The sequence below is a fragment of the Pangasianodon hypophthalmus genome, chromosome 10 (genome assembly GCF_027358585.1).
Source record: "Pangasianodon hypophthalmus isolate fPanHyp1 chromosome 10, fPanHyp1.pri, whole genome shotgun sequence".
Lineage (NCBI taxonomy): Eukaryota > Metazoa > Chordata > Actinopteri > Siluriformes > Pangasiidae > Pangasianodon > Pangasianodon hypophthalmus.
This window is the reverse complement of record NC_069719.1, coordinates 12,400,249-12,426,391: the sequence shown is the minus strand read 5'-3', so window position 1 is coordinate 12,426,391 and position 26,143 is coordinate 12,400,249. Positions and strand designations below refer to the sequence as shown.

The window sequence follows — 26,143 nt, the reverse complement described above, 5'->3', positions numbered from 1 at the left end:
CATACTGTTTAGTACGCTAGCATGCGCCTGGGGAATAGTAGTCTGCTAACAGTCTTTCCTGGGTAATAGTAGAAGTTGGCACCAACCTGCTCTTTGAGGAGCTTTACATAGACAAGTTTACAAAAAAAAAAAGAACACGAAGAAGAAATGTCTTCAAAACAGCTCTGAACAGGTCAGTCAGTCATTCGTTGTACGGTTTGTTTTGTTTTCTTTTGTAAATTAGCTTTACCGTTAATTGTTTAGATAAGGCACAACCTGTCTTACTACTTGTAAATACACAGGAAGTTAAGAGACAGGACCTCATGTACTCGTCATGTAACTGTACTCTGTACTCGTTTGGTTTTCACACCGGTTTAAAAAAAAAAAAGTAAAAAGAAAAAGTAACTAAACATTTGTATTAGAAAACAAAATGATGCTTTTGAAGCTCGGTGAGCAAACTGAAGCACGTGACCTACGTGTCATTAGGTGCCTGTATAGATCATAGCCTATAACATAAACCCCAAAACTACTTCTGAAACTAATAAAGCAGTTTTTGCTTCCTACTTCTGCTCACCAGGTGTTTTTAATCTACAAATCTGACCATACTGTCAAAGCTCTCCAAAGCTCTTACAAAAATAAAAATACTCAACTTCTGTAATTAAGTAGCCTGTTTCAGTCTTACAGACCATATTGTTTATTTTTGCCACTCATCACTTTAAATAAAACAAACAAACAAACAAACACACACATACCATATAAAGCAAAATATTTTGTTTTGATTTAGATCACCTTACAAAGTAGCTTGTGTCTAATTTAATTAGGTGTTGAACCTGCACGCCTTTTCCATTTGTAATTAAAATACTTCAAATTGTGTTTGGGCTATTGTGTATTGAGGCTATGCCTTTCAACTCGAAATGAACTGCTCTTTGACAGTTTGGTCAGGTTTGAGTTTGAAATAAGTGTAAATGTAATGAATAGAAATGCATAAAAATAAAGATTTCCATCCGCAATAAGCTAGGTTTGTCATAAATCTAATATAATTATACAATACAGTCAATCTAAATCTAAAGCAGAGATGGACAGTTTTTGGTTCAGGGGCCAAATTAAGTTTTAAATACCTTTGGGGGACCCACATAATTTCCCTTATAGGTATGTAGGCTACTATTATAAGTAACATTGTGTCTGAGACTGTGTACTTCTCCTATTTAATCCTATAAATAGATACACAAACACCCTTGAATAAATAAGTGACTGGTATGTAAATGAACAACTGTTTCAAGTCTTTAAATTCGATTACCAGCTCTGCCCTTAGTTTGCATGTTCCCCTCATGCTTTGGGGGTTTCCTCCGGGCACTCTGGAGTCCAAAGACATGCGTTATAGGCTGATTAGCATGTCCAGAATTGTCCATAATGTGTGAATGTGTGTGCGATTGTGCCCTGCATAGGGTTGGCACCCCATCCAGGGTTCCCCCACCTTGTGCCCCGACTTCCCTGGGATAAGCTCCAGGCTTATATATATATATATATATATATACTTATATATAAGTATACACACACATTATTGTGATGTGTCACAACTACAGAAGTTACAGTTTTGCTGTAGCCCTACATCATAGTACATAGATCATGTGCTTTATATATGATGTGCATACACTGCAAAATAAACCATGAATATTATATTTTGTAGTGTTCTTAGCTAAAAATCATGTGGCGTAAATGGAAATAGAAACATGTGTACTGTGTGCGCAGCAACAACGCTGCATGTGTCAAATGTCAAAGGCCACATTAACAAGGGAACTTACAGGAAGTGGCACCAATTAGGTGCTCACTTTGTATGCCTTGTAAACCACATCAGTCTTAAATCTCAGTATGCTGGAATTGGACCTAATTAAAGCAGCTGGCAGGATGGATCTGACTCTAAAAGGTTGCAACCTCTGATCAGTTTCCATACAAAAGGAAAATACCATAACTTAACAGTGAAATCTTAACAGATAAATTTTGACCTCACACATCTGTGCATGAGTCCACAGTCCAGTATGTCAGTCCATCCATCGTAGGGTTCTGGCAAGCCTGGCTTGCAGTGAATTCCTATACTAGAAACGCTTAATGGCATAACATTACTGTTTGTACTGTTGCTACAATCAGTAACAAGATAACACACAGGAGTTCTGCACACAGCAGGGTGTTTTCAGCTGCTTGCACCTATAACTTCTTTTTAAATTTAATCAGAGATTAAAGTTCAGAGAGTCTTTAATCAGAGATTTGCTATGAGCTGCTTTTTTGTTATTCATTTATTTTTTGTAGATTTTGCTACATTTTGCTATTTTTTTTTTTCCAACAGGCTGTGCGCCAGATCTAAGTGAAGTGAACAGGAAACCAGCTCTGCATTTCTGAATTTCAGTGAGATACCATAGTTGCCGTTTTTCAAAACGGTTATTTTTGCTTGGTTTGTTTTCTCTAGTTGTAGAAAAAAATAACAAATTTTAAACGTAACATTAAATCCTCTACAGCAGACACCTAACAACTTTTCATACTGAAAATGTGCTCCCTTGTGAAAAAATTGTTTCACTTCCTGTTGTCATTGTCATATGCTTTTGACAAGAAATATACATTGAGGGGAAATAAGTATTAAGGCGCCAGTGCGTATATCCACTTTCACACAAATTCACACATATAATGTCATAAGCATAAACAAATATAAAAAGATTCAGAGATTAAAAAAGATTATGTAAGGGTTACATAAACATAAATCAATTTCTAGATATAAATCCTGCAAATTGCACCTGGTGTCATTATAAAAGATGTTCTTCATGCGACAAGTAGCAATCATGGCGAAGGTGCTTCCTAAAGTTCTCAGGGAAACATAACTCTGCACCGCAATCATCTTGGTTCCTAAATCCCATGCAAAACTCTTCTGCTTAAAAAGAAGAGAGATTCACATCAAAAAAATTTACATGGGTGGGAGCATCATGAGGCTGCTTCTTTGTAAATGGTACTGGTCATTACACATCATCAAAGGAAGCAAAAATGGAGCCATGTACCAGGACATATTAGAGAAGAATTTAATCAGCCAAGAAACTGAATCTGGGGAGAATATGGATGTTTCAACAAGATAATGACCCCAAACATACAGCCAAAATAACCCAAGAAGGCTTTGCATGGCCTAGCCAGTTGACTCGAATCCCACTGAGAATTTATAAAGGATTTTGCAAGTTGTGAGTCGATCGGAGGGACTAATCGTAACTGTGGGAAATTGAAGATGGTTCCCCAAGACAGATATACTAAAACTGAACCACAATGCAGCAATACTTTTTTCCCTATCAATTTCATTTTTAAAAACATATATTTGTTTATGCTTATGAATACATACTTTTTTATTCATATTTGTGAGCACAAACTCAAAAAGCATTATGTGTGTAAATTTAATATATTCACTGGAAGTATCTTAAATAACAAAAACAAAAGTGCCTGAATCCTTATTTTCTGTCACTATAAATGTTCTCTGTGGGAGTCATGATGAGATAGGGTTTATGTCATGTGCTAACGTGTTGGAATATCAGGATTTGTGTCAGTGAGCCTGAATTTTGTAATGCAAGACTTCCATCTGTTATGCAACACTTGTGTCTTTAGGCTTGCTACCATTTGAGATGAGAAATACCACTCCCTTGATCTCTTCAAAGCTGTAAAACCTCTTGTTACCTCTTTGCTGCAGATCTGGTGTTGAGATGAAGAGGCCTCTATTATGACAGCCTATGTGGAGATGTCTGGAGACTGCAAAACACTGTCCTGGAAACCAGCGCCTGGTGAACCACAGCAGAAGTGTAAAGGTCACGCTGAAGTGCTCAGTGAAAATGCAGCCACGGTGAAGATCCTCAAAGTGTGCTTCAATAGCAACAGCTTCAATCTGGGAAAGAACTTTAAGCTTGTAAAATGTGACAGTTCCTGGGAAATTAAGGTGAGTGTGAGTTTTTATTTTGTGTTTGATTATACAAATTAAATCTTATTCTGTATAAATTTTACAGTATAAATCTTGTAATTCACTAATGATGGGGAACAAATCAGTATTATTATTAATAATGATCATCATCAGTACTGTAATGGCCAGTTCTGGTGTTATGGATATGACATTTAAACTCATATCGACTTGCAAAGTCTCATTGTCTGCGCCAATTAGACAGTTCACATCTTCTTACATGCCATGGGCATTTATGTCCATATTACACATATATAGAAATGTATAACATGTATGGATGTGACCATATAAATTGTGATTTTGGTAGATAAAAATGTTGAGAATCGTAAAGACATTTACAGGAAATGTCATAGACGTACAGTATGTGCAGAAGCCTTAGATGCTTGTAGGCCTTTAATCACAATAGAATATATATAATAGTACACTATAAAAAAAGAAACCCAACCAATATGTGGTATGCCTTTGCCTTTAAAACTACAGAAGTTCTCTCAGGTTCACTGTTGTGCCGTTTTATAAAGAAATTAGCTGGTTGGTTGTTTCAAACGTTATGGAGAACTTGTCACAGCATTTTGCATAATTTGGATCTTACTTGCTTCTGTGTCTTCAGGTAAAATATGACACAACCTTAATGATGTCTTTATCTGAAAAGTGATCTATTATGGCACTGTTTTTAATGACATACAAATGTGTTTTTTTTCTATCTGTAAGATTTAATTTTTTGGAAAATGAATGTTTGGAAATCTCTTGAATCTCTTTGAAGATATCTTTTTTTTACTGACATAATGTTGTATTATTGCATGGTAAGAGTGACTTTGGTAATGATTTAACCTACGTTTTTGGACATTGTTGAATTCCAAATATGATAGGGTTCATAAAGTATTCAGAGTAAAATTCTGTCTAGTATGTTATATGATAATTATGGATTGTCATGGCATTGTTACTCTGCAGGCCATTATTCAGTCTATCTTAGAAAGTGGACGGCTTGGTCCAAACATCAAGTTCCCTGGCTGCTATGGCTTGCGGCTTAAACACCTCAAATCAGATGAAGTGCACTGGCTCCATCCAAACTTGACAGTGCAAGAGGTGGAGAAGAAGTATGAGCAGCAGCATGTGGAGGCAGAGTGGAGGTATGTGCTTCAAACTCCTTCACAAGTTCTGTTGCAATGCATAAGATTTCTTCTTAGCTTATTGTGTCTCTTATAAATGATCAGATACGACTTGAGAATCCGGTATATCCCCTCTAATTTCTTGGAGAAGCTGAAAGAAGATAAAACCACCATGCTGTATTTTTACCAGCAGGTTAGTGTGGGATATTACAAACCTGTGTGTGCAGTGTTGAACAAAACTTTGCACCAATACACAAATTAATCTTTTTTTTTTTCTACCCCACAGGTCCGCAGTGACTACATGCAGCACTGTGCCAGTAAAGTCAGTGATGGCATGGCCTTACAATTGGGGTGCTTGGAGATCAGGTACCATCATTCTGCAAAACATTGTGCACTCTGCATGCTTGTAATTTTGACTACTGCTGTATTACTTCAGTTTCTACATTTTCAAAGGTCACAATTTTTAAAAATGTCATTTCCATGCTATGTCACCCAACAGGAGATTTTACAAAGATATGAATGCCAATGGATTGGAAAAAAAATCTAATTTTGATCTGCTAGAGTAAGTTAGATCTGAAAACACTTGACACCTCATGTTTCAGTCACTTTCTGTATGACTGCTCGTAAAACAAAACGAAACAATGAAAAAATGCAATGGAATAAATTGCATTCATCACGTTTCTTCTTCTCAGGAAAGAAGTGGGCCTTGACTTGTTCTTTCCACAGGAATTGATCAACAGTATGAAGGTAAAGTGTAATTTTATGGTATTTCATTCATGTAGGTTAATTGTTCTCAGTTTGGGACTGATCAGTCACTGATTCATATTTTCTTTCGGGTGACAGCCAAAGCAACTCAGGAAATTGATCCAGCAAACATTCCTGCAATATTCTTCTCTAAAGGAGGAGCAATGCATTATGAAGTTTTTTGAAACTTTCTCAGTGTTTTCTAGCTTTGATGAGGAGGTTTTCCCTTGTGAGCTAGTGGTGAGACCTCTTAATTACTGCTTGTTTATCTCTGCACACATCTTTTTTTTTAAATAGCAGCTATGATTGTAAAGATTGACCCATAGGCTTCGTTCATCAATGTCAAACCATTTTCCTCATACACCATGTCCTGTAAGCATTGCTTTTAATTTATACAATATTTTATTGAACACTTATCCAATTTTAGATCAGTCTAATGGGTCATACTACTATTAGTTTATGAGATCACTACAGGGTTGCCATTTCTTACTTTTAGGTAATCATATCCTACATATCAGTGTGCACAACAGATGCAGTGTAATTGATGTTTAATTGCCTTTGTTCGATGTGTGCAGCAAGGATGGAGTTTAGCTGTAGACCTTGTAATTGGCTCTAAAGGCATTTGTCAACGTACAGACAAGAATTCGGCGGTATGTATTATACTGGTCACCACCACCACCATAAACAAATATTTCTGTTGGTCTACTGCAAAGCATTTATGTTACAATTATTTACATTTCTGACCTTACACGAAGCACTTTGTGTTCCTTTACAATGCAAAGATGTTGTAAGCATACATTGTATTCTTTCCACTGAGTTACACATTAATTTTATTATTCACTGCCTTTCCATAGCCCATCTGTTTAGCTGATTTCACACAAATTCAAAAGATCAAATGTTCACTTCAGACTGATGGAAAGGCTCTGTTATATATAGAAATTCAGGGAGTTAAACAGGTAAGATTCACTGTCACTGAGTATCATGGCACTGTGTATTCCTGAAGTAAATGCCTGGATATGTTTTAAAATTAAGCATAGTTATTTCAAGATTAAACTTTATATTTTTATAATCAATTTATACACACTTTATGTTTTTATTATTTGTAATTCTAAAGAAAGATTTTATTCTGTAATTTAGATTTTATATGGTAAGAGTTGGAGAGTTGTCATTTAATACAGAATATATACAGATATACAGAATTACAATGTGTAGTGTTCATTTTTGTAGATTTTGCATATTCCAGCAGTAGCAAGAAAACTAGCTATATTAAATGATTTAAAACAGGAAGTCATAAGGCTTTTTTTCATAATGTGACACATTTTTAAATGAAACAAGCTCCCCATTTTCACTTTGACAATAGCTACGGTAGGGAGTGGTGTAGTTTTTAAACATGGCATGATATTCTTGGTTTATAGAATTTTCCTGAATTCGTGTGCATGCATAGTGACCCACTGGAAGGAAAAAATCAATGCATTTGATTGAAGATTCCTCTGAAATCTGTCTTTTAAGACTAGGGGCAATGTAAAAATGGTCAGTTTTACCCAAAAGCCAAACTTTTCTTATTCACTCCTTTATTCCTTTTTTTTCTTTTTAGGAAGTAGAATGTTTCAAGTAGTCTCAAGATGAAACAGTATTTAAGGTTTTCTTTTAGGTTTTACTGTAGACAAGAACCAGACTTGATCAAGAAAAATGCTCTTTTAGCAATTTTAACTTAAAGCTTTTTAATAATGCCAGATTAATTATGTTAAATTTACAGCCTTTGTCCATCAACACGGCCTCGTTAGCAATTGCTGAGAACATGGCTGACCTGATAGATGGTTATTGTCGTTTAGGAAGTGGAAAAGACATATCTTTGATCGTGAAATCAAAAAAAGGTGAGTGAGAGAGCTGCTATTTTATGTTTGATGTCACAGCAGTGGTATCTGAACAGACTACCATCCTCATCTTGAATTTGCTAAAACATTGGATTTTGTTAGTGTTATTATGTAAAAGGTGTTACAATATTATTTCCCAGAAAAAGAAGCTAGAATTTCTCTACCTCTTATTCCTCAAAGGTGAGTAATGCTGCTACTCACTGGAAACTTTTTATATACACATTATTTATGCTGTTCAGCGTGCAAGGTTTTAAATGATTTATTGTTTATTTTCAGTCTAAGTAAAGAACGTACCTCTTCCTGCACAACAAGCACGAGTACGTCAATACTTTCTTTCATTCTGGCAACATTTTCAATAAAGTATTTGGCTATTTACAAAAGAATGATGAGCACTGGTTTATAAATTTTACAGACCTAGACATATACGCAGAGATACCAGATCAAAAACACGAAACAGGTATGTGCTATATTGGAAAATCCTACATATCCTGTTAATATTTACTATGGCTTTGCTGAGATTAGACCCAATGAATTCTTCTTTCAACAACCTGAGGAACTGTAATCCTCCTTGTTCTTTAGTGGACAGGCATAGCATTTCTAGAGACAGCATTGTTCTTGGCCGGATCCTGGGTGAAGGTTTCTTTGGGGAGGTTCATGAAGGGGTTTACAAAAGCAAGGTGAGTAGTTCATGTACTTGAATTGACAGACTACATTTCACTTTTATATAAAGGATCAATAAACATTTAATCACAACAAGTTTACCTTTTCATACACTCAAATAATAAAGATTTAAGACTGATCAAAGTGTGACTGTGCTTTCCATTTCAGGTGTACAAGTGTAGAGAAATTAAACAAATTAGTTTCTTGAGGGGTATATGGTATGATTCTGGTTTTCAAGACTTGAATATAGTGTATTCTTTCACATTGGAGGTTGCAAACATGCTGTATGCTTCTTATGTGTTTGTCTGTTAATTTTTTCAGTTGAAACTGCAGCCCAAAATACCTAAAATGTTTGAGTATAGAGTATAGTGCAGCGATTTTGAGCGGGGATTGAGCACTCTGGATTTTTGATGCAGAAATAATGCATTTAATGGAGTGATGATGACTTCAGTGGTCTGTCCCCAACTTCACCCGTGTAGCTGAGCTATGCTGGTTAGGTTGTTTATAGACAAGTTTTTTGCTATCCATCAAAACAAGTTCATTTTTAAACTCTACCAACACTAGTTGCTAAAACCCAAAAACCACAGTGTGCATTCCCCATGCACAGTTTCTCCTATTTCTGCCTGAACTTATAGTCTGTTAGCTTTTTTATCTACAGGAGAACCGCATATGAAAGTGGTGCTGATTTATAAGAATAATTTTTTTTTCATATACACAGCTCTAAAAACAAAAACATATGTAACAACTTAAACTATTATTGTGTTTATTATTTTATGCCATTACTAATAAACTTTAAAGCACAGTTTATTAAAAATAAAGGACACAAATTTGTAGGACAGCATGTTCCTCTAGATTGTGATGAGCATGATACCGCTGGTGTAAAACACTTCTCTCACATTATTTCCTGTTAAACTCATGAAGTTGCTGTATAAGGTTCAGTCAGAGCATAGGTCTTGTACTTTCCATTCAAACCATGTACACTGATCATGGGTAAACTGGCTTGTTAATTTTTTTTCATGGGTTCGCTTGTGGTATGTTTGTCGGTCAATTTTTTTTTTTTCACTGAAAACTGCACAAAATTACATACCAAAAATGCCTAAAATGTCTACTTATAGACACAAATCAGCTCATAGTGCCTCAAAGCAGGGATTTGCAGCAAGTAGCCAAAACCATCATACCATGGAGTAGAGAAACACACTGTAGCTGTGATGCCTAGTGAGACCACTGTATCTAAATATAAAAACTAAACAGAGAAAGTTTTATGTGTAGTGTGAGAGGATGGAATGAGGGATTCATTTGTGTGTTACTTCCGCTCCAAATTTAAATTATATTAAGCAATAATGCAATTTATTCTATTGTGCTAATTCAACTTTTTAACCAGCAATTTATGTGTTGATATAAAAAAAAAAAAAAAAAATTACATTTCACTTGTGTTTTTTTTTTCTAAGGCATGTAGATATGTAAGTGAGTAGTGTAAAGTCTGGATCTGCTGACAGCCCCAGGGAGTTTAAGGGGTTGACTCTGTAGGATACATTGACCTTTGACATTAAATGAGCGTTAATTGTAACAGTTTTGAATGCAGTACGAGCATTATGACGTATGGATGTAACGTAATGAATAAATATGGCATTGTAATACAGACAGGAGAGAGGGTGAGTGTCGCAGTGAAGACATGCAAGGACTGTACAATGGATGTCAAAGAAAAGTTTATGAGCGAAGCTGGTAAAGCCTTTTTGATTTTGGCATTATAAAGAAAGTTACATAATAAATACATTATACTTGATGTACCAGTCAATAATACCTAATGCTTTATGACAGTGATCATGAAGAAACTTGACCATCCCCATATTGTGAGACTGATTGGGATCATTGAGGAGGACCCAGTGTGGATTGTAATGGAGCTTTACCAGTATGGGGAGGTGAGAGAGACAGTTAATAAAGAAAAAAAAAGATTTATTTCTAATCTTTCCTTGAAACTACTATGTGGCATATGTTGAGAAATAAAGCCTTGCTTATGACTCATTTGGACTCATGCTCATGACTCATTTAGGTATTTGCTCCTAACTCTACCTTTTCACAATGCATTTCCTTTAGCTAGGAAATTACCTGATCGAGAACCAGCACAAACTGGCCAATGTAACCCTCATCCTGTATAGCCTACAGGTCTGCAAAGCTTTGGCTTACTTGGAAGGTGTGAATATGGTACACAGGTATGGACTCATAACTCATAACACTGTTTAAAGGGAGAGGTGTCAAGACACTTTTCTAAGACACTTTGAATTTCTGATGCAATTTAGTGTATTTAATGGCGCAAAGATATCTGACTCCAACTATACATGTGCAGCTGAGTCACATTGGTTAGATGCAGTGTTTTCGCTAGCCACCCACAAACTAGTTCATTTTATCACTTTATCAAAGACAATAGTCAATAAAACCCACAAAACACAACGCCCACGTACATTTTGTCCCATTTATTCATGAACTCACAGAGTCTCGTTCATCTACTGATTCTCCTTTAAGGGAGACCATATACGACAGAAGTACTACTCTAATTTGAATAAATACATTTTTTGACACACAAAGTGCAGGAAAAATAGATCTGTGTCAAATGTAGGCAAAAAATTCAAATTTGGGCCATTTCAACCTTGTAAGGCAAGCGTAGTCATAGATTTGTAGAGGGATGGTTTGCTAAGTTCTGTATTGCTTTTGCTGTGTATTTCAAGAACGTAAACTTTTATTGTGTATTTATGCTATAACAAATTACCTCTCAAAAATAGTTGTAGTTATAGTTATATGGTAGTTTTAATGGGCATGATGCGCCTGTGGTAATCATGCTTCTGTCACAGGATTTCCTGTTAAGCTCATGGTGTTGTTTTATGTATATGTGTTAGAGGGAGGATAGGTACTTTCCGTTTAAAGGTTTTCAGACCGTGAACACAGGCAATATTTAGACTCTTGTGTATTGTGGCTTTTGAATGTGCTATTTCAGTGTATAGTAAGAAGTATACAGTATACAGTAAAAAGTTTTTGTTTGGCCTTGTCTGCCTTTCCTCTTGTGAGTGTGTGCACGTGTTAAGTCTGGTGTTCAAGACACTTGGACATGCAAATGTCATAAAAAAGCAGAATTTTTATGTATGTTTCTATGTAAAAAAAACAGTATATAAAATATATACTGTAAATATATTTTATATATAATATGTAATATATATATAAAATATACATTTTACTGTTTTTTTTAACATAATCATGTAGCTTAAACAAAAACTTATTATATGGCAGAGGGTATTTACACAACTTTCTTCTGTTTTTGTGGTTTTAGAGATATTGCTGTAAGAAACATTCTGGTTGCTAAACCAGATTGCGTGAAGCTGGGTGATTTTGGTTTATCCAGGTACATAGAAGAAGAAGAAGAGTACTACAAAGGTAAGTGAAATATAACTGGCATTTCTGCGATCAAGTACATTTCCTTTATACATTGTTAACTGTTTTAGACATCTGAAATTGAGAGAAGATTTGCGGAGCATTGTAATTTACTTATTTTCACTGTGAAAAACTAAACCCTAAATACTTGTTCTCTGTGTGAAGCCTCTGTGAGTCGATTACCTATCAAATGGATGGCTCCTGAGTCTATTAATTTTAGGCGATTTACCTCGGCTAGTGATGTCTGGATGTTTGGTAAGCAAGTTCTGTTATTGCTAAAACATATCACTGAACAAACTCAAACTCAGCCCACGTCAGTCAAATCTGTTTTTTTTATTGCTGACTGATGGGTTTATTTATAGAGAAACCCCAAAAGTAAGCATGTTGAAGCTGACTCATTACTCAACCTGGTTTCATGATGACCATTTGCAACCTTTACTATAAAGTATGGAAATAGAAATAATATATGAATATGCACTGTTTTATATGACAGCATGTAGCGCTTAACCCAACTTTAATAGCACTAATCAGTATGCTACTTTGGCTTTCAGCCGTGTGTGTGTGGGAGATCATGAGTCGGGGTCAGCAGCCTTTCTTCTGGCTGGAGAACAAGGACGTCATCATACAGCTGGAACAGGGCATGCGGCTGCCCAAGCCTGAACTGTGCCCTCCTGCCCTTTACTCGCTCATGACATGCTGCTGGACCTATGACCCCAAAGAGAGACCCTCTTTCACTGAGCTCGTCTGTAAACTCAGGTATCACTTGCTGACATGATGGTTGTACACTTGTACGAGAAAACTTGCATGATAAGCCTACATTTTTCCTTGTGTTTGGTAGTGATGTCTACAAGATGGAGCAGGAGCAGGCTGTGGAAGAGCGAAGGAACAGAACACGTCTCACAAGGATGGCCAGTGCTGAGGCTCCACCTAAGGTACCTTTCTCTATTGTTGTGTCTTTTTTAGTTATATTTGGTGTTCAAAACAGAAGATAGCTGCCTTGATACCTTGCTGTCTATGCAGTCTCATATGTCAGTTGTCTTATAAGTAGTGCTTCGATATCTATGATGGTACCTGTAAGAATAAGGTTTATGGGATATGTAGGACAGCGATGGATACATATATGCTTTCTTCAGAAATCAGACAGATGTAGACACCTCAGAAGGCAGCATATGTAAACACTTATAATTCATAATTATTTGATGAATTATGAATGAGAAAATGACAGGCATTGAAATGAGCAGCTAATAGGAGCCTAGGATATTGCAAATATATTGCTGCATGAATAGTCCTTGTAGTAATGATCACATTAATCACTGCAAATTTAACAATATGGCTTCCACCCTCATTATTCAAAAACCAACATCAACAGTTACTTGTGTACACAAATTAATGAAGCCATGAGATACTAAATCGAGGTCATGACATCGTAATGTGTTTGCAGGATATAATAAATTTCAGCACACTTTTAATTCACTATATTGATTTGTCATTTTAGTAAAATAAGGTTTTTATTAATTTACTGCACGTTACTGTAAAATGTGCCCACTGGTTCAAGGATAAGCTGACTGAGCACTCATTTGCTACACTTACAGCTCACCTTTGTTTATTTGTTTTATTGTTTAGAACATTATTCATAAAAAGATTTGCTCCTAGAGGTACTGACTAAGATGCTGTCTCCTCCAGTGTCTTCTGTGCAAAAAAAAATGTTTTGTAAACTTTAAAGGGATGATACTATTCATGTCATAATTATATATTTAATCTTCACCTCAAATCACAATGCATAGTTTTTTTTATGCATATTTAAACTCTGAAACATAAATTTCAGTATGATATATTGTGGTTACATTAAACTGTCAGACAGTGGTGCTGGGCATAATACTGCCCCTCACTTAAGTTTGCATCATGTGAGAAGAATGTGCTTAAATCCAAGGTCAAAATCACATGTCACTGCCACATGCATGTAATTGTCTTCAGAATAGAGCTTAGGTCTGTAGTTTCATCTGAAGTCTGAATACGGATGTGCGCAATTTCACTATTAAATCCTCACTGTGTGCACTTAACTGAACTCTTAAAATGACCCAGAGAATGCAGAATTGTTAACATTTTGGACACTCGCATTGTCTCAGTCCACACTGTCAATTACTTTGCTTCAGAGGGAACGATGTGGTGAATGCTTTGTCTTTCTGCTCCCTTGTCTGTGATAGCCATCAAGACAGCGAACCACAGACTTTAACACTATTAACCCGAGACTACACACTCAGGTATGCAATTTTCTTGCATTCTATTTGTCACTGTTGGATAATACTTTAGTACAGAATTAAAAATGTGTCCTATAGCTGTCTAAAAATATGCAATGTTTGGCAGTTATCTTGTTATTAGGCAAGTTACTCTTTCAGCATTTCCTGTTAGACAACTTCATGCCATTGCATTTGTGCTTCAGTCTTTCAGTGTATGTAGCTCTCTGTCCATCTGTTCGTGCATTTGTGTGTGTGCGTATGTGTGAGTGTGGCTCTCTTGATGTGCGGGTGATGTGGTTTTGTTTGTTTGTTTGCACATGTATGTTCATTCTTTTGCGGCCAACTTTCCAGCTCCCTGACTATCTGTGTGCTAGTTTACCTGCGCTCGCTCGCCCACCAGGCTTCCGATCAACACACATCTGCAGCAGCACAATGACCCTGCCTATGTCCCCGCGGCGCTGCAGCGTGGGGGTAAGAGTCATGTTTGGAAAGCCTCAACCTGAGTGCATGGACCACACACACAAACTTCTGTGTCTAAAATGAGATACTGACACTTATTATAGGAAAGCTGAAATGATGTTTTGTCAGAGCGAAATATCGCTTTTAAGCCGGCTCTTTTATGCTTTTGTTCTTCCGGTGGTTGCCAGCACCACCAAACGCCCAGAGTGGTGCCACCTTTAATACATGCCTCAGGTGGAACGACTCACATTCTCTGCTTTAATGATCCTACATTACATGTCTGTATCCCTACATTTACAAGGAAAGGGGCTTTGGATTTGAGCCATCCAGTGTAGAGGATGCACAACGGCTGTGGGAGCTGGACAAGCAGCATATGGAGGACACTCTTCGGAGACAGAAACTGGAGATGCTGGCAGATAGCCAATGGCTTGAGAAAAAGGAGAAACTGCTGGTGAGTGAAAAAAGCAAAACTAAATGACTGCAATGTTTTCATGCATAATCCTTCAAAAATGATCACGAGCGATATTGAAAAGTATTACATTAATTAGCGGGAAAATAACCAGAAATAGGAAGCACCCAAATATGACATCATGACTCCTCATACTGATTGGTCAATATGCTATAGGAAGTAATGAAGATATTCATGCATCATATTTTGTTATTGCTGGCTATAACAGCAGCTTCAGAAGTAGGCTGGTACTATTTTTACAAACTGCTAGATGTGTCATGTTCCAATTTCAGTAATTTAATTCCAGTGTACTTTCCTTTTAGGATCCAGCAGTCCATGATGATGCACAAATAAAAACGGTAATGTATTAATAACTTTGTTAAACCATTGCTCATTTATTTAAAATCTTTTCAAATTCCTCCTCTTATAAATAGCAGGTTTTTAATGATCTGATTGTAGTTTCTTATAATGTCCATTTTCTGTTTTTTTTGTCTACTTTTTAATGTATGAATACATATTGTGTTTCAGCCACCAGAAACAGCGACAGGCTATGGTAAGTGTACGTTAAGGTTTTTGCCATTTGGCTATATGTGTTATAGGAGGCATGGTTCCATTTAAATGTTGGTGTAATATAAGTTTGCCTATGCGTTCTAGCAGCATATAGTAATTTCCTATTTCATTAATCATTTATCCACTAGTTACTTTTCAGTTGTTCAAAAAACTTTCCAAAAACTGTTGAATTGCTTTTTTACCGGGAATCACAGCACAACCCCTCTCTCTCTCACAGCTCAGTCTCAAAGTCCCCCGGAAAAGCCTCCCAGGCGGAGCGTGCAGGTAATTGCACTGTTAATCCGGCTAGCAAGGTGGATGGCAGTATCGTCTGCTGAGCTCTTTGAAGCCATGCTTTGTACCTTTCCAAACGAGCAGCTGGCAACAATCAAACAAGCAGGCTTTTACATAGACCTCATAGAACAACCACTTGATCAGTCTGAAGCCAGAAATCTGCTTCTTGGCAATAATTCTAAAGTGTTTACTGTTTATGTTGAGTTATAAACCTTACTGCTAGGCCTGTTGTGTAGTTTGTTGATATAGGTACTGTCATTGGACTTTCCAAACTGTTTCCACTCATGTTGTCACTTGTGTTAATGCTGAGGTTTCCTGTCGCTAACAGCCAGCTCCCACAGCAGAACTGGATCGCTCTGAGGATAAGGTCTACCAAAACGTAATGGAAATGGTCAAAATGGTGATGAAACTCAAGAATGATGTCAACACACTACCAGCTACTGAGTATGTTGGTGTTGTGAAGGTAGGTCAATTTTTCTTTAGCATGAACTCAAGCATTGACAATGCCATGGTATATTGTCACTGGTAGTTAAGAATATTGCACCAAAGTATGGTTTAAATGCCTGTCTGGATTTTATTAAGTAACCACGTCATTTTTTGTCAGGGTGTGGGACTGACTTTGCGCAACCTAATCCAGAGTGTGGATGAGGTCCTGCCAAGCCTGCATGAGTCAGTCAGGACTGAGGTAACATAAAACAGAGAACTGAAGCATTAATTTTGAATCAGGTTTGCATGAAAAAAGGCCAGATTGTCAGGTTATGCTTACATTACCCTGAATGAATATCACTGAAATATACACTTTGATGTCTCACTTTTGGTGTGTTAGATTGAAGGCACTCAGAAGCTGCTGAATAAGGACCTGGCAGAGCTGATCAGTAAGATGCGGTTGGCTCAGCAGAATGCCATCACCTCTTTAAAGGAGGAGTGTAAGAAGCAAATGCTAACAGCAGCTCACACATTGGCTATGGACTCTAAGAACCTTTTGGATGCTGTGGACCAGGCCCGTGTACGAGCCAATATTGCCAAACCTAAACCTTGCTGATGTGCTCTAGCCTGGGAGTAGATTTACATTTGCCAAAGAGATGTAGCTGTAAACTTCCCACTAACCTTGTTTAAGTTACCTTGCTTGAAAGTAAATGGGAAGGAGAAACAAGAGATTTTAGCCTCATCAATATAGCCTTTTATGATATAGTGGTACGGCATTACCTTATTTGTTTATTTATGGTTACAGACTAGAATGAAAGCTGGCCTTTCTTTAAAGAATATTTTAAATATGATCTTTTTATTTGTATTGCTTATACAAATTGCTTATAGTTATTTTCATTTGAGAAGTACTTTTTCAAATCAGAGATTATGGTATTTTGAAATAAAACAACAGATGCATTATCTGGAGTTTTTACATGAAATGGAACAACCTCAGTTGTCAGGACATCAGATTTTTGGAAATAAAAATTAGCATTTCTGTTCTGCAGTCTTGTTAATAGTTAATAAAAGTAATAAAATTCTGAAAATACAAGAAATATTTCTGAAATGTTTTGCCACCTTTGCAAATCAGTAATCAATTAATATTTCCTTGTGTAACAAAACTGTAAAAAAAAAACAGTCCGAAATCACTGAACTTTAAACTTTTACAGAAAAGGTCACTGCAACAAAGAGTCACTAACACACCAGCAGGGGGAGCATTAGTCATTCAAACAATTCAAACAGCTCAAAAGAAATCTCTCAGTTTTGGACACCATAATATTTATTATTGTTAACAGTAGATTTATTCACAGAATGTTTAAATGCCATTACAGTCTGATTGAGTAGGGGAAGAAAGACAGGTACACATTCAGACTTATGAGTTATGTAAAGTAAAACAAAGCGTGTTCTTTAATAATTACTGTGGCAGCCATAATATGATTTACCCTCAAGGATAGAATTGTTCCATTACTAAAAACATTTAATTTTTCCATGTGGTCCATGACTGCAATTTAATTACTCAACTCAGATATCAAACATGACACAGATTTTTCACTGGCTCTTTAAAGATCTGTGTCCATGAATGAAGAATGCCTTTTGACCTGTCAGGTGTTTGCTGTTGAGAGTAAAAAGACACCACAGACATTCAGGGTCACATATCCCTCGCCTCTTTCATAAAGGTTAATTTTGCATATTACGTTGAAGGTTGTTCTTTCTATGCGTGTGGAAGTGACAGGGCTTGGAAACTGTATTATATGAGGAAATGTCAGTTCATTCAATGAGAGGTGAGGAGTGCTGCTTGCACAGGAGCGATGGGTGAAGTCACGGCTGAGAGGATCTGAATTATTACAACAATTGAATGTGACCTCAGGTAATACCTGAATGAACTGATACGCTCTGACCCACACTCATTACATCACTGACATTGCACCCAAATATCCTCAGTGCTGAAAAGGTCTGCAAAGTCGGGTTGTTAAAATTCTTTTTTAAAGCAGTGGAGGCAACAACCGAATCCAAAGTCAAAAGCACGAAAAAATGACTTGTTCTCTCCTTTGAAAAATGCAGTTGTCTCTAGGGCAGGTCTTGGCCCGGTTGTACAGGTTGAACATTGCTCAGAGACCTGATGTCATTATCAGTAAGCCCATGGCAAGCAGCTAGATCATCCCCGAGAGCCAGGGAGGCAAGAAGAGGCCAACTGTCCCCAGCAGGCACACAATGATGAACATCCAGAGAAAGATGCGGTCAATCACCATTGCTACATATTTCCAGTCCTCCTTGACCTGTGACAGGACACAAGACACAAAGCTGAATCCCACTTGGTAAGATGTGAAAGGCCATGAATGATAAGAAGAGGCTTTCAGAGAGGCATTGAGTATGGAAGGGGATGTAAATTCTTATGAAGGATGTCATTGCTCTAGATACAGATAAATTAAATAATTTAAAATTTATTTATAGAAAAAATGGCTGAATTTTATGAACCATCAATTAAATATATTAGATTAAATATCATGAATGAAAAAAGGATAGTCTGAACAGACAGAAAAGGTTCTGTATATGGTCATATGCACATTTTTAGTTTACATTTAATTTTGTTTTTGTCACTTTGGTGTAAAACAGAAATCTGTAAATCTGTTCTCATTATTCCTTTTTTGCAGTTTCCCCATGTACAACATATTTTGTGTGTTTTCCTACTCTAACACATCTAACATTCATTCATTCATTCATTCATGTTTAGTAATTGTTTTATCCTGGTCACGGTCGTGGTAGATACAGAGCCTATTCCAGGCACAAGGTAGGGACATTCCTGAATGGGATGTGAGGGCACCATGCACACATATTTTCTCTCTCTCTCTCTCTCTCTCTCTCTCTCACACACACACACACACACACTTACACTTTTAGGGGCAATTTAGAGTCATCAATTCACCTACCAGCATGTTTTTGGGAGGTGGGAGGAAACAGGAGGACCTAGAGGAACCCCACACCAGAAGAACATGCAAAACTCCACATAGATAGTAACCAGGAACTCAGGATTGAACCCTGGACCTGGAGCTGTGAGGCAGCAACAATACCTGCTGCAACAGTGTGCCACCCCATGTCTACTAACAATGCAACAGTGTGCCACCCCATGTCTACTAACAATGCAACACTGTGCCACCCCACATCAATAGATTACCTGAGTTGTGCAGGGAAACCAAAAGTTTTCATTTTCGGAAGAAGTTTCACTCCAACCCAAAGGAATCCCAAAGGGCTCATCCAAAAACATGACAGGGGTGAACATTCAACATTTACTCACAGAGAAGTCTGTGTCCTCGGCACGCAGGTAATCAGCAATGTATTGCACTCCCTCCAAGGCCTGAAGTAGACCTGGGGAGCACTGCAGTCTCGGCTCAGACTCCAGATGGCTCAGGTTGACAGGTCTTTGAATGAGGGTTATCCTTTGTCCTTGCTGTTGCATGTCACACTTTTTCAGTGAGGTCTCAGAGTCAGACAAGTTTAAAGATGTAGCAGGACAGAATGAACAGGTGGCTGCATTGCCTTCCTTATTCCAGTGTACACCTACATCCACATCTGTCTCCTGCTGCAGCCAGCTTTTAGAGGTGCTGAGATTGGAGCACTGACTCATAGCATGTCTCTTCTCTTGTTGCTGGTGGCGAGTCTGCCCAGGCTCTGGACGCTTCATAAAGAGAAAACGAGGGATGAAGTCCAAGAACACAGACCTCACCCAGCGTGGCATCTTGTGAGTACTAGGGGAGCGGTGGTGGACGTTCAGTACAAATACGGTGATGACTATGGAGAGAGTTACAAAAATCATGGTGAAGAGTAGATACTCTCCAATGAGTGGGATGACCAGAGAGGTGGACGGAATGATCTCAGTGATGAGCAGGAGGAAGACAGTCAGGGAAAGGAGGACAGATATACACAGTGTGATTTTCTCCCCGCAGTCTGAGGGCAGGTAGAAGACCAGCACAGTCAGGCAGGAGATGAGCAGGCAGGGGATGATGAGGTTGATGGTGTAGAAAAGAGGAAGGCGACGAATGATGAAGAAATAGGTGATATCTGGGTAGATTTCATGACAGCAGTCATATTTTTTGGTGTTGTATGTACCCACAGCATTCACAATGGCCCACTCCCCACTCTCCCAATAATCCTTCAGATCCACTGTTTTCTCTATGCGCTCCAGGTCAATTTTAGCTTTGTCATATGTCCAAGAGCCAAACTTCATTTTGCAGTTTTGCTGATCAAAGGGGAAGAACGTGACATCGATGCTGCATGAGCTCTTGTAGATGGCTGGAGGCACCCAACGCACTTCCCCTGTGTAAAACAGGTGGGCTTTGGTCATGTGAGTCACAGCAAACTCACCATCTGCACTATGAGAGAAAAATCAGCATCAATAGCAATTAGGCAGTAGGTTTGCAAATTTATGCATTTAGAAAATTCTAACAAAAATGATAAATATGCAAAAATAAAATTTAATTCACATGTCACAATTAATATTAAAAACTCCTTAACACAAAATGAATTAAATATTTCATGTCTCTTTTATTTATTTGTGCCTCTTTCATCTGTGTGGTTCTAATTAGATAGTACGCTAAGCAATATGTGCTGTGGTGGCAGCAGAAGTTGCTTCTGGTATCTGATGTAACGGGACATTAATTCTTCTATTTTTAATAAGACAGCAGATCTGCTTCACAGATAAAGCCTGTGGTTCCACAAATAGGCATGTCATTTAATGTTTCATTAGTTGCTTTAATAACTACAAAAGTGTTATTCCACGCCTTGTCTGTTTAATTTCACACACTAATGTTCCAGAGGAGAAAAGACATATGAGTGCTGACATAAAGCTATATTTCAAGACCCATACTAACTAGAACTAAGATAGGACTCATTTTATCATCATCACTTGTCATTTTAACTATGTTAGATATATGTGAAACATATTATATTAAAATATTTACAGAAATTTTTTGGGAAAAATCATTTTACTCTGACATGCTTCCTACACTGTATGTTTCATTTTGCAGCACATTTGGAGAGCAAATAAGACTCACTTATTATACAGGACAATGTCTGGTACCCAAATCAGCTCTGATGGCACCCTGATGGATGTTACATTGTCATAATCTGAGGGTTTCCAACGCAGTTTATAGTCATTCCATTCCTGCAGTTAAAGAGACAATTACCTTTCTAACTGACGTAATACATATATAAAAGGTGTGATATTAATGTATGTATATAAAACATCTCATTAATTAGTTCTCATAGCAATCAAATTTGAAAAGAATTACTTCGATTTCATTATGAGGATTCTTGCCACCACAGTTTCTGTATTTTACATTTGTAGTTTGTCTAAAAACAAACAAACAAACAAACAAAAACCTTTTATATTGCACAGTAAAATATGAGGTGCACCACCTGTTTCAGCCATACATTTGTCGTCATCATCTGATTTTTCTCATCCTGCAAGGAAACAACAGTATCTGAGTAATTACATTTGAAAAAGGCAAAGAAAGAGGCTTAATAATCGGTATTAAACTCTTTATATAAACATTAATCTTTTTGAGACCAGCAATCTATTGAACATGCACTTAAAGTGTAAACACAGGTTGAACTGAATTTATTCTGTAACAGCAAAATGTCCTGGTGTAACAGTGTGGGGGAAAGAAAGAAAAGACATACCACATCAATCAGCTGAGCAATTGAGAGACCAAACTTGACAATTACTACATCAGTAATATTCCGCACAGGTCTGGACCACTTATTGTAGGTACTGAAGAGTTTTTTGAACAGCTTGTCCTCGGCATGAGCATGGGTCCAGTCATCTGCAAATGATAGATCAGTGATTTTTAAAACTTGAATCTAAACAATGTGCACATAAATAAGCATTTAAGTACACACACATATGTATATATGTAACACACACACACACACACACACACATATATATATATATATATATATATGTGTGTGTGTGTGTGTGTGTGTGTGTGTATATATATATATATATATATATATATATATATATATATATGTGTGTGTATATATATATATATATATATATATATATATATATATATATATATATATATATATATGTATATAATATCTAACTCGCATTACCAGCCTCACAGACACAGCAGAGCAACGGCGCCAAGAATAGTAAAAGATCTCGCCCCATGTCCTTATCTCCGACAAATGACAATATGTTCGGTGGAAAGGTTTAAATGATGTCCAGATGTCATTTACATGATGTCCTTAGTTGCGCTCTTCAGTTTAAGTGCAAGCGCCGCTAGGGTTGCCAGATATTCATGACAAAAGCATCACACTTGACAAGCAGCATTAGAACACATGGTTTCCCTTAACTTCACCAGGGTCCTAAAATGGGGTTGTATTGTTATATTTTTCTCAAAAAAAAAAAAAGCATGCATATATTAATATAAGAGAATGAATGAAAAGGAACTTGTACTGGCAGATCAAATTTGAGCGCAATTATAAGGGAAAAACATGCACCTGGCAACACTACTCCCCAGTTTGGCTCGCAGCTCTCTCTGAGAGGGAAAATTCAGCCAATGGGCTACGAATGCGTTTCCATATTCTAATTAAGGGGAGGAGTTATGCTTTCTATGGGATTCCCTGCTGTGTATAAATAGAACTGAAGAGTGTCCTAGCAGTGAAAAGAGTTTAAATCTTAAAAGAGGTCTAGGGCACAGTTAAGTGAGATTTTTGTGGACTACACTTTGTGATTTATTGTTAGAATAATAATAATAATAATAAAATCGAGAATAAAATTATGGACCAAGGTACTAATAGCAGGACACAAGTGCCTTAGTGGTAGTCTATTGCTATTTTCCCCTCAAGTCAGGCAGTTTTTCCTGGTTTCACCCAGTTGCTGTTTTCGTGGTCACATCTGAATGCATCTGCACTAACAGGAATAGAGCAGCACAACCGGTGACACTGGAAATCTGCTGGCGCGGTTATATTTACCTATTCTAGGTAAAAAATTATAGGCATACACTGATTCTGCAGTGAGACTGGCCGAGAAACAAGACAGAAATACACATGTTGTACGTTCTGTCATTGCACACTCAGTCTGTAAAGGGTTAGAGGGTGGTTAATCTAATTGGATATTATCTAATCACACCTTTAAGAAGTAAATGACTCTCCTCCAGCAGGTTTCCACCTGCACCAGTGTTTACGAAGTCCAAACAATGCTTCTCCTGCACCTTCCTCCTACACAGCATACCTCAGTGTAAACAGCATGAAAAGGTCCAGGGAAACAAACATGCCAAACATGCCAAACATGTATCAAAAAGTGATACATGCAAAAAAGTGATATGTATGTAATTATTACCTGTTGCATTGTATCCTTTCAATGTTCATACAAAAGAAAAAAGAAATATTTTTGAAGATGCATCTTTATAGACAAGAAAGCACAGAAATAGTTGCCTCTGTAATTCCCCCAAGGCCCCGCTCATTCAGCTGCCTGCTGGGCTTAAAGTTGGCATCTCAGTACCATCCGCCTGCTGAGATAATATATTGATGCCTGCTGTGCCTAAGTTACTGAATGTGCCATAATCCCATTTTCATTTTTAGTATTTGAACACTATCTGTATTTTAAACCTACCAGATCCTCTTTCTATCAATTGTTTGTTGGTCTGTTGATTTAGCTTTATCAGTTTTTACCTTTAACTCTATAGTCTACACTTCCTCCCTCTCTGTCTAATCCTTCTCCTCTCTACGGCTGTAACAAAGACCTGTTTTTATTAATGTAAATATACTGTATGTGTTCAGTAGTCCTGTTTAGAACCTTGCCTGGCAGGTGTGGCCATTTCATAACACAGAGTATTATGTGAATGTTGCATAAATACATCAGACATGTAAACATATGTCTAGCCCCTTGCATTAGAAATGTTTTGACTTTTTCATACTGTAGATACAGAAATGTGAAAGCACTTTACTTTGACTTTGCACAGCCTTTGAGGAAGCTATAATTTAGTTTATGCACCCACAGACAAACTGTCAACCAGAACCCTGCAGTCAATGCTGTCACAAACATCTTTAGGGAAGAGCCAGAAAGTGATGCTTCTAGCTGACTGCAAAAAAAAAAAAAACATTGTTCATGGTGCAAGATTGGAATATCATATCTAGTGAGGAACGTTTCCATTAGCTGAGTACCTCCTTAATTTGCTAAACTGTAAACACTGCAACTGCAAGACAGCATGTGCACTATCTGATTGCATCAGCCCAAGATAGGCATCTCTTAAGACAGACAATGTGCCTCTCACCACTTCCAGAGTTTGTTTGCTCACCTTGCTTGTGCCCTCTAGGCAGTTGATGTAAGACTACCGCCTGTGACTTTTCCTTCAAATGTTGTAGCACAAGCCACGCAGTTTTCATTTTGATGATGTTGCTTTGCTGAAATTAAGCTTCATATTTTTAACCTTCTTTTCATTAGTGGTTGAGGAAATAAGCCTAGTGTGAATGTGTGAAGCTGTCAATTTATTCATCTGTTGTAGCTGCCAAGCATAGATCCCATACAACTGAAGATACAGAGTGTAAGGTTGGAGGCAAAAAGTTTGACTGTGCAAAGCATAAGCCTTAAAAGTACTAATATGAAATTTATTAAGTTAAATTTTTCCCTCCAGACAATATTATATACTGTATAACATCATCCCAAAATTGTGGGGAGGTGTTGACACATTGGTGCTTTTCCTTAATACAACTGGGCTGGGTTTTTCAGGGCTCCCAAAAATGTGTGACTGAAGTTTATTCAGTGTCAGTATCATATATTAATAACGAAATGGCTGGTGGTGTAACTCGTCAAGAACTCCAGCCGTTTCTCCAATTCGAAACATGTTTAAACATTCGAAGGAAGGTGCGTTTGGCAGAAAAAACGAATTCAACCACAGCGTGACATTTGAAGTCACAAACATCTTTGGGGTAGAGCCAGAAAGAAATACTTCTAGCTGACTGCAAAACACATTGTTCATAGTGCAAGACTGAAGCTTCTTATCTACTGTTTCACACCACAGTGAGAAACATCCACTTACTTGTTTTTTTAAACCTTCTTTTCACTAGTGGTTGAGGAAATACGGCTAGTGTGAATGTGTAACGTTGTCAATTTATTCATCTGTTGTAGCTGCCAAGCATAGCTCCCATACGACTGAAGATACAGAGTGTAGGGTTGGAGACAGAAAGTCTGACTGTGCAAAGCATAAGCCTTAAAAGTACTAATATGAAATTTATCAAGTTAAATTTTTCTCTCCTGACAACATTATATATAACACCATCCCAAAATTGTGAGGAGATGTGAGACTTCTTGTTGCTCAGAGTGTTGACACATTGGTGCTTCTCCTTGACACAATTGGGCTGGGTTTTTCAGGGTTCCCGAAAATGTGTGACTGAAATTTATTCAGTGTCCAGTGACCGTTATTCACTTCAGTGTCACCGTGGGCCCTGACACACATGTGCACACACACACACACACACACGCACACACCGAATGACTGAAATTAAGACCAATAAAATGTTTAAGACAAATGTTACACCCAAAGTCTAGACACTGCATGAGTTATGTTCTATTTGTGAACAAACCATGTATTCAGCTGGGTGTTTTCTGTTGGCTTTAGCAGCACACCAAGGAATTTTTTTCCATTCAAAAACAGTTTTTCTGTGCATTCTGTTTCCAATATTATTTATTAATAACCAAATGGCACACACTTTGATTAATTAACTAGGCTGTAAATAGCTAATCAGTTAACAAGGTAGGCCTCAGTCTGGTCAGGCTAGGCTATTAGCGCTGCCATCTGCCATCATCAGTGGTGGCTCAAGTGGTTAAGGCTTTATGGCCTGCTTATTGGAAAGTCATGACTTCAAATCCCAGCACCACCAAGCTGCTGCTTTCGGGCCCTTGAGTAAGGCCACTGACCCTCAAGGGC

The 26,143-nt window shown here is 37.4% G+C and overlaps 2 protein-coding genes across 4 annotated transcripts; one reads left to right on the top strand and one right to left on the bottom strand.

The window, feature by feature from the left end:
* The first annotated feature begins 40 nt into the window (after window positions 1-40).
* Window positions 41-17,129, top strand: ptk2ba (protein tyrosine kinase 2 beta, a). Of its 3 annotated transcripts, XM_026933941.3 has the most exons (32): window positions 41-172; window positions 2,321-2,379; window positions 3,692-3,934; window positions 4,901-5,079; window positions 5,164-5,251; window positions 5,345-5,424; window positions 5,558-5,620; window positions 5,751-5,805; window positions 5,902-6,042; window positions 6,378-6,452; window positions 6,657-6,758; window positions 7,559-7,676; window positions 7,817-7,856; window positions 7,953-7,993; window positions 8,089-8,133; window positions 8,256-8,353; window positions 9,977-10,058; window positions 10,155-10,255; window positions 10,431-10,546; window positions 11,656-11,759; window positions 11,922-12,011; window positions 12,308-12,512; window positions 12,595-12,688; window positions 13,961-14,017; window positions 14,345-14,464; window positions 14,754-14,903; window positions 15,224-15,259; window positions 15,429-15,453; window positions 15,688-15,734; window positions 16,072-16,206; window positions 16,348-16,428; window positions 16,570-17,129. In XM_026933941.3, exons 3-32 carry the CDS (start codon window positions 3,722-3,724, stop codon window positions 16,783-16,785), a joined length of 2,997 nt encoding a protein of 998 aa, XP_026789742.3. In that variant the 5' UTR covers window positions 41-172; window positions 2,321-2,379; window positions 3,692-3,721; the 3' UTR covers window positions 16,786-17,129. The 3 variants fall into 3 exon arrangements, with proteins under 3 accessions (XP_026789742.3, XP_026789744.3, XP_026789743.3); XM_026933943.3 differs by lacking the exon at window positions 14,345-14,464 and having other exon boundaries at window positions 42-172; XM_026933942.3 differs by lacking the exon at window positions 2,321-2,379 and having other exon boundaries at window positions 48-172.
* An 8-nt stretch (window positions 17,130-17,137) lies between these two features.
* Window positions 17,138-22,463, bottom strand: chrna2a (cholinergic receptor, nicotinic, alpha 2a (neuronal)). Its single transcript, XM_026933888.3, has 6 exons — window positions 22,326-22,463; window positions 21,885-22,027; window positions 21,621-21,665; window positions 21,257-21,366; window positions 19,501-20,575; window positions 17,138-18,484 (listed from the first exon to the last, which is right to left on the bottom strand). The coding sequence occupies exons 1-6, from the start codon at window positions 22,381-22,383 to the stop codon at window positions 18,359-18,361; spliced, it is 1,557 nt and encodes a 518-aa protein (XP_026789689.1). The 5' UTR covers window positions 22,384-22,463; the 3' UTR covers window positions 17,138-18,358.
* Window positions 22,464-26,143: the final 3,680 nt, after the last annotated feature.

Bases quoted from the DNA above. Each gene is read 5' to 3' on its own strand.
- ptk2ba (XM_026933941.3), top strand. From the start codon at position 3,722: ATGACAGCCTATGTGGAGATGTCTGGAGACTGCAAAACACTGTCCTGG. The intron at 5,252-5,344 runs GTTAGTGTGGGA...TCTACCCCACAG, and splicing joins TGCTGTATTTTTACCAGCAG to GTCCGCAGTGACTACATGCA. The intron at 5,621-5,750 runs GTAAGTTAGATC...TCTTCTTCTCAG, and splicing joins TCTAATTTTGATCTGCTAGA to GAAAGAAGTGGGCCTTGACT.
- chrna2a (XM_026933888.3), bottom strand. From the start codon at position 22,383: ATGGGGCGAGATCTTTTACTATTCTTGGCGCCGTTGCTCTGCTGTGTC. The intron at 21,367-21,620 runs GTGGTGCACCTC...CTTTAACTGCAG, and splicing joins CAAATGTATGGCTGAAACAG to GAATGGAATGACTATAAACT. The intron at 20,576-21,256 runs GTGAGTCTTATT...TTTCTCTCATAG, and splicing joins GACATTGTCCTGTATAATAA to TGCAGATGGTGAGTTTGCTG.